This window comes from Juglans regia, chromosome 6 (genome assembly GCF_001411555.2).
Source record: "Juglans regia cultivar Chandler chromosome 6, Walnut 2.0, whole genome shotgun sequence".
Lineage (NCBI taxonomy): Eukaryota > Viridiplantae > Streptophyta > Magnoliopsida > Fagales > Juglandaceae > Juglans > Juglans regia.
In genome coordinates this window covers 4,244,529-4,259,104 of record NC_049906.1, presented here as the reverse complement: position 1 = coordinate 4,259,104, position 14,576 = coordinate 4,244,529, and the positions used below count along the sequence as shown (strand labels likewise).

General features: G+C 34.7%; 1 protein-coding gene across 2 annotated transcripts; it reads left to right on the top strand.

Annotated features, from left to right (window-relative positions):
- Positions 1-2,262: 2,262 nt before the first annotated feature.
- LOC109009851 (amino acid permease 3-like) lies at positions 2,263-6,788 on the top strand. Of its 2 annotated transcripts, none has more exons than XM_018990486.2 (7): positions 2,263-2,453; positions 4,503-4,632; positions 4,792-5,025; positions 5,135-5,228; positions 5,336-5,550; positions 5,656-5,795; positions 5,886-6,788. In XM_018990486.2, the coding sequence occupies exons 1-7, from the start codon at positions 2,448-2,450 to the stop codon at positions 6,540-6,542; spliced, it is 1,476 nt and encodes a 491-aa protein (XP_018846031.1). In that variant the 5' UTR covers positions 2,263-2,447; the 3' UTR covers positions 6,543-6,788. The 2 variants fall into 2 exon arrangements, with proteins under 2 accessions (XP_018846031.1, XP_018846033.1); XM_018990488.2 differs by lacking the exon at positions 2,263-2,453 and adding an exon at positions 4,179-4,279.
- The last annotated feature ends 7,788 nt before the right edge of the window (positions 6,789-14,576 follow it).

The window sequence follows — 14,576 nt, the reverse complement described above, 5'->3', positions numbered from 1 at the left end:
AATTTTCAATCCCTAATCCATTTTTTTCCTAATGAATATACTATGTACGTAGCACTTCGTGAGGTGGTTAAATAAAGCTTAAATATCACTCATGATTACCCTAGCTAGTTTAATTAATTAATTAATTTCCTGTCATTTATTTCAATTACAGCGGCTACCAATTAAGATCAGCACCAGCAAGCTGGGATTAATATTATATATGAAAAATTTAACTTCCTAAATTAAATTAAATTAATTAATTAACAACAAATATATCAGAAAATTATAATATAGGAGATTATAAATTATTTGGGTTAAAAGCCCTTCGTTAATGGTACGTGTTTTAGCTGGTTTCTCACCACACTTGTACCACATTAATGCTTAATTAATTAATTTAAGAGAAATTATATTTACAGTCTTAAAGTATGTAAATTCTACATTCTTTTTGAAAAAATGAATAAATCTGAGATTCACGTGATATTTTTTTTAATAATAGATCCCATCTTTTTTTCAAATGGAATGCGCTGAACTTACATATTCGAAGACTGTATCTAACCTTATTCACGGTAAAGGCATGTGGCTTGATTGACATATAACTCTCAATCTTCAAAAAGGAGGTCCGGAATTCGAAACACCCTTCTCCAACTCAAAAAAAATAAAAAAAATCTAACCTTACTCTTAACTTAATGAATATAATCTTGTAGTGGGAGCTGGGACAATAATAATGACTAAAGAGGCATCCAGCTTCTATATAATATTCTGGAACATGGTTTTCCATCGACAAAAAACCAGTGCCACTCGAATCTGTCTGTCTTGCAACGGTATGAATATTGCATTAGCGGTGCTTATAAATTTGAATTGGCATGAATAGATCTCTAGGTGAATATTTAGGGAGCTAGCACTGTAGCTTTATTTCTTGAATAATGCTACTTTGTCATCTCATTTTGATCTCTCATTTTGATCATTCATTTATTTAATTTTTTTAATTTTAATTTTATTTATTGATTAAGGAAATGACTATTAGTGTATTAATTTTCTTTTTATTTTTTAAAAAAGTTTTAAAGATGTTAAAAAAAAGTGAAAAGAAAAAAAAATTAAAAAAAATAAATTTTGCCTAAGCAGCTTGTCCAATGGTGCTGGGCGGTAGCCTAGCATCACTTATTTCTTTGGTCTTTGTGATGTGCGCGCACACACATACTTGAATTGAGTGGGACTACTATGCCGCCCCACTTTTATTGTTGGATGTTATTTTTTTTTTTCTTTTCATATTTTTTAATACATTTAAATATTTTTAAAAAATAAAAAAAAATACATCAATACAATGAAAATCACTTTCTTAATTGCTAAATAAAAAAAAAAAAATTATGCAAGCGGTCAAATGGAGCGGTTCAAATGGGGCAGCAGACTATCTTTTCCCATTTGGAATTATATTATTGAAAAAAAAAAGGGAACCATATTTTAGAAGATCCAATTTTGTATTTGATGAACCAATTATGAATTAAACATGATCCAATTCCAGAGTCAGAGTATATATTATAATAATGATCAGATTTTACAAAAATAAACTCATAAATTGGTAAGTTTTCATATATACGTTATAATTAAAATAGCTTTATAATCTAACGTATTATATCAAATCACGTCAATTTGTAAGTTTACTTTCATGGAATCTCTTTATTACTAAAATATTTCACTTTTCTAAATGGGAATATAAATAGCACCCCATTTTGGATATCTCGGTCCTTGATCATCAGGACTAGCATATAATAAACTCATTGAGAACCAAGAAAAAATAAATATAATTTTGAGAAAGCAGAAAATACACACACATGACATGCACAAAAGAAAAAAGAAAAGGATCGAACTTCTTATATATGTACTCTGTAAAGATATAAGGGCATGCATGCTGTATGCCTTTGTGGTTTTGTCTAATAACCTTTCTTTCCCAAGTCATTGGGAATTAACAAAAGAACAGGGAATAAGAACAACATGTCCTGTCCACCTACCTATCAATATATATTTATAGCAATCATTTCTGGCAAGAGTGATGGTCTACGATTATTTCTGAAATTTTTGACTGATTTTTTATGGATTTCCTTTCAGTGGCTTTCATACTCTTATAATATTAATGCATATTGGAATGAATTATTATGGAACCATATTCTATCTTCCAGTAAGGGTGGACGAGAGGCCACACACGAGCATTTTTGATAAAATTCAAAGCTAAGCTTGGCTTTTTAAGAGATATATTAAATTATTGTTTTTAGTTCCTGAGAGTACTTCTGCTAGCTATTTAAAGGGTCGTAGTAGTGTTCCAAGAGATGCACAGCTAATCCAGCTTCTCTCTATTCCCCTCCAATACATACAGCTATTATTTACAAGTGTTTCTTGAGGGTTGCTAGCTGCTGCAGCTAGCCATTTAGACAAAGGAACCTGCATATATTGTAAAGGGAAAGAAGCTGGTGAAAATGAAGGTATGAGTTTCAATTAAGAAGCTTGCTTTTTGTTTCTTGATTGCTTTTTGTAACCATTGTTAGCATGCATGCAAGCCATATCATTTTACTATAATTAATTATTTATGAGAAATTATTTGTATAAGTTTCAAATAGATAAATTTCGCGTAATATTTCTTTATAAAAGAGTGGACCCTATTATGAAAATGTGAAAAAAAAAATTAGTTTTAGTGGTATCGACATTTTCACGTACAAAAGGCGTATTTAAAATGTGTACCTAATATTACTCATTATTTATATATTATAACAGTGTGTGAAAATGTACTTAAAATTGTCAAATCAAGGTCAATTTAGCTGTAAAATCCAACTTGGTTGAGCTTCTATTAGTAGAAAAGATTAATTACTTATTGATATCTTTGGTTGGTTAAAATGCAGAAGCTTCTATTTAAATGTTAAGTGACCGATTATATAAGTACAAATAAAGATTGGTCTAACTAGGGTTTTATTATTTTTGAAGCATAAAAACTTGCATGTTTACGAAGGGTATAAAATTCATTGTTCATGTGTAGTGAAGGGGAAAGAGGAAGAAAGATACAATGAAAACATAAAAAAGTATGACACCCTCTAAACAATAAAAAATAAAAAAATGTTTACATAATACTACTACGAACGAAGCCACTGGTAAAAGGATACGATTTATTCAGTAAACTTTTTTTGAATAATAAAAAAAAAAGGGACAAATCTGAGATACACATGAAACATTTTATTTTTTTTAAATGGAGTGCGCATTAGATCATAAAAAAATGAATATACAATCACTTTAAATTCTTTGTCTAAGAGTACTAGTATTGATTTCTCTATATATTTATGTAAAATCACATTTTTTAGAGATTGATTTTACATATAAAAAAAAAAACTCCCACGTTGAATTATGAATCTTTAATCTAAATAATAATAAAATATTATTTTTTTATTATTTATTTTTTTCCTAATTATTTTTTTATATTTTACAATTAGCACCATTACAATTTTTATCATTTAGTATTTACTAGAATTTTTTTCTTAAAATTCTATCGGTTGGTGGAGAGAGAGAGGTGGAGGAGAGAAGAAAGAAATAAAATAAAGTTAGGAAGTGAACAGTACATCTTTAAATTTATAGAAATACTGTTTATATCTATGTAAATTTTTGAATATATATAATTTAATATAACTCAATTTAAGATCATATTATACAAATATATAGATATATGTCACATAATCTAATGCTAGTAGCCTAGTGCTCTAAGCAGTAAGCACAAACAAATGAGACTTATATATTTATTTAAGTACTTAATAGTATTCGAAAAGAGCTTAAAAAATGGATATTTTTCTCGAAGAGATTTAACTGTGTCATTAATACTACGGTTCGGATCAGAGTAGAGTGGTTACGCAGGAAAAGTTGCCTTTTACGAAGGCTCTGGGCACTCGGATATATTCAGACCATGAAAGAAGCGAAAAGGAAAGGAAAGAAGAGAGAAAATCCAAGCTGGTTAGAGTCAAAGTGGGCTGGCCTTATGGCCGTAGGGGGTGCGTGCGTGTGCGAGGAACACGAAAATATAGAGTCAGTCGTTGACGTAAAGACAGCGCACTCTTGTTGTCTTTTAACCACGTGGGTCTGTGCCGTTGTCCCACCTCTAAAGCTCACATTCGCAGCAGCAGAGCTACAGCTATATATATACCCCCCTCCCCCCTCCCCAAATTCAATTCACTCTTCAACTGCAGAGTCGAGACACCAAGCTGGTCTCAAGTCTCTTCGCAGCAAACCCTTTCAAGTTTTCTGAATCTCTTGGGTTTCTGTGACTATTGGGGTGTGTATCAATCTCAGTGTCAGTTGATATCAATGAAGAGTTAAAAACATAAATACACTGATAACTCTCTCTCTCTCTCTCTCTCTCTCTCTCTCACTTGCATAGTAAGCAGTGCACAGACTTTTATTGAGGTTAATTTTAGAGATAAAAGAAAAAGGGGGACGTTGGTGCTTCTTTTGTATCTCATACAAAAGGCTTGTTTTGTGTTGGTTTCCTTTCATAGACAAAGATGGGTGAGAACATTGCAGCAAAAAACCAGCTTTCCCACCACCAAGTTTTCGATGTCTCAGTCGACGTCCATCCACAAGGCGGCTCCAAGTGCTTCGACGACGATGGTCGTCTCAAGCGAACGGGTAAGTTTCCATAGCACAATCTTCAGTAATTTTAAAGATTTGGGCTCTTTCTTTGGAGCAGCAAAAGTACTTCCCATAAATGCTAACCAAAAATAGTTCTAGTTTGAATGTGTTTGTTACTAATTGTTCGATTGTTTTCCATGTGATTTCTTCATCCAGGGACTGTTTGGACTGCTAGTGCTCACATAATAACAGCTGTGATTGGGTCTGGGGTTTTGTCCTTGGCTTGGGCCATTGGTCAGCTGGGATGGGTTGCTGGCCCTGCAGTCATGTTCTTGTTTTCTTTTGTCACTTACTATACTTCCACACTCCTCTCTGCATGTTATCGTTCTGGGGACCCTCACACTGGCAAGAGAAACTATACCTACATGGATGCTGTGCGAACAAACCTTGGTAAATTTGCCAGTGTTTGTCTTTTTCTTTTTGGCTTAAACTAAAAAAGGCAATCGCTTTTAAAGTTTTAAATCTTAATTTGTTTGTGTTTTTTTTTTTAATATTCTAGGTGGAGCAAAGGTCAAGATATGTGGGCTAGTTCAGTACTTGAACCTCTTTGGAGTAGCCATTGGCTACACCATAGCATCATCCATAAGCATGATGTAAGTTTGAAATCATGTGTAGATGGGATTTCCATTTGTTGTTAATAGTGGTGTTTGGAACTCTATAGGGCGCGCTTTAATGGGTCATTTTGGTTTTGATCAAACAGGGCAATCAAAAGGTCTAATTGCTTCCACACCAGTCAAGGCAATGATCCATGCCAAATCAACAGCAACCCATACATGATTGCTTTTGGCGTTGTTGAAATACTTTTCTCTCAAATTCCAGACTTCGATCAGTTGTGGTGGCTCTCCATTGTGGCAGCTGTGATGTCCTTCACTTATTCAACAATTGGTCTTGGCCTTGGTGTGGCCAAAGTTGTAGGTACATATTAACTTCCTTTATATCAGTTTTTTTTACTTTTTCATTTTCCAGAAGCTTGACATATTTATTAACTTGGGTTTTGTTCTTTACTTGCTCAATCATCAGAAACTGGAAAGTTCAGGGGAAGTCTGACTGGAATAAGCATTGGCACTGTGACTCAAACACAAAAGATATGGAGGAGCTTCCAAGCACTGGGGGACATAGCTTTTGCGTACTCTTACTCCATGATCCTTATTGAAATTCAGGTATATTTTTGTGCCAAAATTTTCATAAATTCTATTTTCTATTTATAGTTGAGTTTACATGTTGAACTAACTAATACTGGCTAAAAACAGGACACAGTTAAATCCCCACCTTCAGAGTCCAAGACAATGAAGAAGGCCACTCTACTTAGTGTTGCAGTCACAACCCTTTTCTACATGCTCTGCGGCTGCATGGGTTATGCTGCTTTTGGGGACCTTGCCCCCGGAAACCTTCTCACTGGTTTCGGTTTCTATAACCCGTATTGGCTTCTGGACATAGCAAATGCTGCCATAGTAATCCACCTTGTTGGTGCATACCAAGTTTATTGCCAACCCCTTTACGCATTCATTGAGAAAAGCGCAAAAGAAAGATTCCCGGATAGTGATTTTGTCAACAAAGACATCATAATCCCGATCCCTGGTTTCCATTATCCCTACAGACTCAACCTCTTCCGGTTGTTTTGGAGGACAATTTTTGTGATCATAACCACTGTGATATCAATGCTTCTACCCTTCTTTAATGATGTGGTAGGACTTCTTGGGGCTCTGGGTTTTTGGCCTCTCACAGTTTACTTCCCTGTGGAGATGTATATAGTGCACAAGAAGATACCCAAGTGGAGCACAAAATGGCTTTGCCTTCAAATCCTGAGTGGTGCCTGCCTCATCATCACCATAGCCGCAGCTGCTGGCTCAATTGCGGGGGTTGTTCTCGATCTCAAGTCTTATAAGCCCTTCGCCACCAGCTACTAGGTTGAAGTTCAACGCAATCATCATTGCACAGCAACTGATCTAAAGCAAAGAAAGAAACAGCCTTTCGAATTTCAATTCTTGTTCATGTTCATGACAAGCTTAAATGGGTGTTGTTAACTATCATGGTTATTGCTTAGCAGACTTCTGTTTTTCTTTTTACTGTTTTCAAGGAAAGAAAGACCGCACCCTGTATGTAAGATATTGGAATTAAGCAAAAGTTCTATCCAAAGCTAATTACTTCCTTCAGACTAGCATCACCAACAATATCTAATACCTACCATTGCACAACTACAAAAAACAAAGATTCCTTCTCCATGAAATAAACGGTTCAGATCCTTTTGATCAATTGCTGGTGTAGGTAACAAGATTACATGGAATATGATGCTCGATCGATTCTTACTACTAATTGGTGGTGTGTGGTGATCTACCAATCCAACTAGTCATCAAAGTAGTTGAATGTGCACACAATGTTTCAATCCTAAAAGGCTAAAAAGGTCCCATCCCATAGCCCACAACCTACATATATATGGAAGAATTGGTATCTTTATAGTAAAATGATAGGCTTAGTAAATGGGTGGTAGAAGGTAGTAAACCTATAATTATTGAAAGTGCAATAATTGTTAGGGTAATGATATCCGTACACCTCATATCCTGGTTTACTACTCAACTGTTTTTTTCCCCTTTTGCTCTTTGAATCTAAATTAAAAATCTTATAACATGACATTTTTGAAAGGAAAGTCAATTTTTATAAAATTGAATTTATTTTAAATTAAATTACATGATTACGTTGGTTGGTTGAATTTATTTTCTTATAGATTATGCAAGAAAATCATATTCTGAAATTTTTTATCTAGATTCAAATAGTAAAAGAAAAAAATATATCTGGATAGTAAAACATTAGTAAATAAGGTGTAAGAGTATCATTACCCTTATTGTTATATTCACCACCAACAGACAAGGGGACATGGCATGAACAATCAAGACCATCCAATGTATACAGCCAAAGCTTGTTCGGTCAAACAGAAACTGATCGATCATGAAGCCATTCAACATGTCATGATCTGATGGTGGGGGATGGCCTGGCCTAGCTGAGACCATAACTACCACTATGATCAGTAACCTTTATCGAAGCATCCAAGAAATGGGTCAGTGTTGAGCTATAAACAGTATAACAATTATTGAAATCCTAGTATTTCCCTGTCTTAGAATTATTGAGCAATTTTCATTGCACTAATCTTCATCCAAATAGCTAATCTTTCTGGTTTGATTATGTTGATGAAGGCGTAAAGGGGTTGGCAATGAACATGGTATGCACCTTGAAGGTGTATTACGATGGCAGCATGATGTCAATCAGAAATCAGCGAGGAGGTTTCCAGTGGTACTGATGTCTTCGAAAGCAGCATAGTCCATACAGCCACAAAATTAGTATGTAAAGAAGTGTCGTGACTGCAAACACCAAGTCGAGTGGTCTAGTTGCATTATTCATTGTCTTGGCCTCTGATGGTGGGGTTTCAACTATGTCCTGGTCTAAACCTTTTGATGCTGATTCATATTTCCTGGTACATATTATTGGAGAAGGGTGAGTAAAATATCTAACAAATATCTGAGTAATTTAGGTCCCGTTTGGATTCGGAAAGTATTTTATCTAATATCATCTTATCATTATAATTTTTTAAAATTTCAAAACAATAATAATATTAAAAAACAATATTTTATTCAACGTTCATCTTTCATCTAAAATATCTCATTCTCATCTCTGAATCCAAATGAGCTCGGTATGTTTGAGTCATATAAGGCCCTTAAGGTCCCATCACATGGCCAACATAAATGTAAAGATGTGGCAGAATTAATGGCACCTCCTTAAGCACCATTTAAAGTGCAAATTTTGTAGAATCAAGACAATTTGATGAATACTAACAAAGCTCGTTCGATTTTAGACCAATGGACAAGTGATATATATAGGATGTTAAGGATGGGTCTAGACTCAGAAGCTTAAGACCGAAAGTACAACTTAATAACTACTGCAGGAGAATCCAAGAGGTGGGTCATTTGGTAGAACCCCAAAGAGTAAGAGACGGCTCATCTTCAGCAGCCATTAACCATCCGTCTAAAATGATGAGAAGCCCCACCACCACTATGAATCTTGGTGGTGGAGAAAGGCTACATGAAAATGAAATTCCATACATGGAAAATAGCACACCTAGAGAATGCTTTCCGTTTAGGGATGATAATTTTCCAAGGTGACAATGGCTTGAACTCTATCTAATCATAGTTGAACGGCTTAAAAAGCATTGTATACTCATAAAATATAACAAAGAAATGAAAAAAAAAAAAGGAAGAATCTTTCGATTGAGTGGTGGATCTTGAGACATGAAAGCACTACGTACTGATCACTTTGCAGTCAACTACTCCATGTACATGTTCATCGAGATTACAGGTTCAGGAATCTAGCCCAAGCTATTTTGTAATTTGCTGTACACAGCAAATTACAAAATATATGGAGAATTTACTAAAAAGGTATGTAGTGCTTTGGAATCTTTACTTACACCTTTTCTTTGTTGAACCTTCAGATCAGTGAATCTAGCCAACTCATTAACATCCGTCATGGCCATAATAATTCCGTTTCTGTGCTAAAGTACTATTTGACAAGAAAAAAAAGGAGAGAAAAAGTTAATGGGTGGAAATTTAGACCAGTTTTTCCTGTTTATAAATATTACACAAACTCAAAATATCTCCCTCAGGCCTTAGCACAAAGTGCACGTGATAGTTGCATTAGTTTTATTCAGTAAGCACACCCTTTCGATCCGCACTGCATATGGAGCAGGATATGCATGAGATTGCGATTAGGTACTTCCCCATTAAACAATCAGAAAGTAGGGGGTAGAGGGAGATTATGAATATACAAGTGTATGTAGAGTTTATCAATGTAATCTTTGAGATACACCAACCAAAATATCTCTCAATGATATACATACATGTGCAAGAGCTTCCCTTTTTAACACATGAGCTTAATTAAGAAAAAGAAGATAAAGTGGTATATATAATGTAATCAAAGTGCGTTCGTGCCTCAAGTGCTGCTTTAGAACTTGAAAAGATTTCCTTGACTATAGTGGAAAAGGCAATAGTGCAGAAAGGCGGCCAAGTACCCCGCCGCCACCTGAAGACAAGTGGTGTGTTTCTAGCTAGTAGCAGACATCGGGTGTATCCAAAGATTTCTTCTAATACTTTTCTAAAAGGGTCCAAGCTCGTGACAACTAGTGGGTTGTTGGTTGGGTGGGCTCTCTAGGAAGTCATGTTTTGTTCTCTCTTCCTTAATTATCATAAATATTACTTGTTAGTAGTGGAGAGATAAACAAGAATCTCCAAGATTCAAGGGAAAGCTAAAACTTCTTTCCAAATGTACTGTAGAATTTGACTTGGAACTTGTTAATGTTCTAATAAAGCCAAAGTATAGATCATGATGATCGACCCATTTTGTCATTTTTCTGGTTTTTCTTTAACCAAGGTACTGATTTATAGAAAATAGTCTGAAGCTGAGTTGAGTATTTGCTTGAATCAATGAATAAATCATTACAAATTTGATTTTCCACCTTACCGAAGGGTGACCACTAGGTGATGCAATATGTCGTGACATATATGCACAATAAGCAGCATTTAAACAAACAATGGAGTTAATACAAGAGGTTAAGAAAATCTATTATATGTGGTAGTACTAGTGTTAGGTGCACATGCTATGGCATCCACTTACTATCTATTTTTAATGTGAGAGTTGTGAAGAATGAGTGTTGTGGTACTTGAGATATGATAACCTAAAAAAAAAAATAGATGTTTAGTTTAAATTAGTAATTAGAAATTTCTTTTGCTTGATTTCAAATCCAATTTTCTTAAATCAACGAAAAAATCATTGCAAATCAATTGTCACCTTGCGAACATGTGACCACAAGGTGATGAATACAGTGACATATATGCATACATAATTAGCATTTAGACAAAAATACTTTAATCTAGAGGTTAAGAAAACATATTAGAAGTGGAGAAAAGATATTTACAATTGTGAATTGTGCAATCATCTTGTAATCGCTTTGAAAAAAATGAATAAAACAGGAGACCTACATGAAAAAAAATTTATTTTTTAATAGTGGACCTCACTCTTTTTCAAAGTGATTACGCTGTATTTACGCACTTCATGATTGTATGTAGAATTACTCTTATAAGTGATGGTGTCAGATGCGAGATGTGACATTTACTGTTAAGAACGTGTTTCGCACCACTATCGATGGTCTCAATCAACTTGTATCAAAAGAGGCGTGGAGGCTTGGTGTGTCAATGACACATTCGATACCTAAGTTAGTGCTTAGAATTGAAAGAAGATAGAATTTGTATGATCATTGACTGTTACCTCGAATCACTTGTTCTTATCATTTATATAGGTGATTATTTAATCGATGGAAATCGTATAAATGTATGATCCTCTCCGATGATTTAAGGAGTATTGAATATTAGGCTTTAGATAGATAATAATCTTGGAAGGAGCTACCATCTTGGGCGAGTATCTTGGATGGCTATCATTTTTATGAAGATTGTGATTAATCATGCGGTTATGCCGTAACTCTGTTGTTTTTTTTTTTTTTTTTGAAATAGACTTATTTCATTTCATAAACCGAAGTTACAGCTGTGCCTTATCAATACAGGAAAAATCTACACTACAAGTCAAACTACGTATCTGCTCTGGGGCACCCCCGCACACAAATTCATTTATAGCGGACATTATCTTAACTTCTATAAAACTCTCTCCTAATAGAGAGAGCAATCTGTAAAAACAGAACTAAACGATCCATCTTCCAAAGAAGAGAAGCATTAACCCCCTCCGTCCTTCCAAACAGGAGGAATACGGGACTCTACTACTATGGACACAAAGTCCAAAATAGCCTATTTCTTTTTTATTAAAAAACTAAAAAACAAAAAACTACAAACCAAAAACACATTAAAAAATACAAAAACACAAAAAATAGCAAATGGGCCAACCGCCCCCCTCCGCCGCTCTCTCCCAAGCCCATCTCCCTCTCTGTGACCGCCAACCTCCACGAGCACCGACGTGAGCCCAGTACAGCGCCCCACCGCAAGCATCGGCAACTCGAGCCCAGACGGCACGAGCACCCAGCTCGCACGAACACCATCCTCCCATTGCACGACCAACTGGCCATAGCTTCGCCCGCCCCTCTCGACCAACTCTTGCCCCAGCTGCAACCGTTCTAGGCGACTCAACCACCACATGACATGGGTCCAAAAGAAAAATAAAAGATGAGGTTCCGAAACTTTGAAATGAAGATCTTGGAGTATAATCATAAACACAGATTTTAGAAAGGAGAGGAACAAAACCTATTCTAAAAAAAGGATCACCTGAAAGAGCATCCCTTAATAGGGCTAAAACTAAAAACTAAAACACACCGAAATAAAACAAATCAAACAGAAAGAACATATAGACAAGAGGGAGGTGCCAAAGCACCCTCCCCCTCAAAGCTAGTTCCGGAATGGAGTTTGGTAGGCTCTCTATATGGTTGTTTGATCTTTGATATTGCCCTTTACCTCTTCTTTATTGGGCTTGTGGTTACACGTTCGTGGGCCTCGGTAAGGTGGATTTAGGCCCCAGAGGGAGAGAATTTGAAACCCAACCCCATTGCCAAACAATAAAGTGATGCACTTTATTCTCTGCGATACCTCTGGAATTATTGACAGCCAAATTTCCCAACATATGTAGCAAATTCAACAACTTATCCAATAATCAAAATCTCTTCGTGAGGTTTTAGATAAAACTACTACAACCATCATCATCATCATCATCATTTCCAAAATTAAAGTATCGAAACTGCCAATAAGAAAAAAAATTATGCAGCATTGGCATGAAGAGCATTGACACTCTACAAATAAAATTAAAAAAAATATAATTACAGTCGTGATTATATAAACGTTATGTAATTATTTTAAAAAAAAATAATTAAATATTAAACTTATATAGAAAAATAAATATTTTAATAATAAATTTTATCTTTTTTTCAAAACGACTGTACGATACTTGCACATTCCATAATTATACTAATATTACTTTAAAATTAAAGTTGGCCATTGAAATACTCCATGATACTTTTCACGTACCCATTATGAGGACCAAAACCGGGTATGAAATCATCGAACTCAATCTCATTCTTAACCGATCCATTCCTGCGCGAATTATTCGATTTTGCCTCTACTCCACCCAAATTACCCAACGGCCAACAGGTCGTCAACTGGAGAACTCTGCTTCGGCGGCGAGGCGAAAGACACAAACATATCGTCATTATTAACAGAAACCGAGCTCCTCAGCCGTGCATTCCACCAAATATATCGTCATCATCATAACTAGGCGACGAAGAAGACTTTCGACTCGAACTATTGGAAAATATGGAATCGAAGTCGATAAATTATCTGATTGCTTCGTTGACTTATTGGGCCTTTCAAATAATAAATCACTGTAATCATCAAACCCTCCAGGATTCCGGGTTATTATGCTTGCATGATGAGAAGATACCGATGAATAGGAGGGCGGTTTGGAATTTACGCCGGAATCAAAACTGAAACTTTGGCTTTAGACAGTACTGGAGCTGGTGGGTAGTTTTGAAGCTGCCATTGGAGCAGCTTTCCCTTGAGGTTTCAAGCCGAAATGCTCTGTCAAGACGCCAAACTCGTTCATGTTTTTGGTCTTTGTGAATCGAGTTATCGAGAATTAGATCGTAATTTAAGACTAAATGACAACGGACCCAAGTGCTTTAACCAAACTTTGACAAATGGGTTGTGTAAAAGCCATAGGATCTTGCGTCTGAGATGAGAAAATTGAATTATGGGTGCGAGTAATCTTTGCGCGGATAATCTGAAAGAGAATCATTAAATTTTTTTTTTATGAAGTTACAGATGAATGACAGGGAGAAAGAATTTTGGGGCTTCTAGTGGCGAGTGATGACTGCCGAAAATTGGGTGACGAAGAAAGATAGGGAATGTTGATTTGTAGGAGAAACTTCGCTCGGATCTCAATCTCATAGCTATGTCTCTGTTTCTTTGTGGCGGATGTTTGGAAATCATCAATTTCATCTTATCTCCTCACATTTTATTCCATCTCATCTCCTTCTCAAACATAATTTAAATACGAATACTTTTCAATTAATTATTACAATTTTTTCAAACTAATTATTACAATTTTTCCAAACTTTAAAATAAAGTTGTAATCAAGTCGAGTCGAGTCGAGTCGAGTCGGTCTATGACTTTTCGAGTTCGACTCGACTCAAAATATCTGAGTTCGAGATTTTTATATATTCTTTATTTGAAGTTGACTCGATAATCTAAATTTTTAATTTGAACTTGAGCTTGAGCTCTTCCAAAAATGACAAAAACGAGCTCAAGCGAGTTCTAAGCTCGGCTCGAATTATTTTTTTTAATAAAATTTAATAATTAATAAATTAGATAGATAAAAAAAATATAATATTAAAATTATATAACTAATAAGTAGAATCTCTATTGAATTATAAGATTTTAAAAATTTATAAATAATTAATATCTAATTAGTTGATATTTATCCATAATAACAATATATTATATATTTATAGAAATTATTAATACATACACATAATATAATAGTATATATCTATTTCATATATGGTTTATGGTTCTCACATATTAGTATATGAAATTATTAATCTTATTGATTAATTATTTTACAAATTATAAAATATAGCTATGAAACATATTCAATATATAGACATAAATAATTAGGTTACGTATTATATATTTAATTATAAAAGTGTTATACTTATATAATTAGTTAGTACATATATATGGGTGTATGTATATATTTATTAATATATGAATGAATTTTAATCGAGTCGAGCTAACAAGTCGACTCAGGCATAAACAAGTGGGCCTTAACGAGCCTTAGTCGAGTCGGGTCAAGTTTTGTCGGATATATGACATCTACTAATCGAGCGATCTACTTTCACAGGAGAGTTT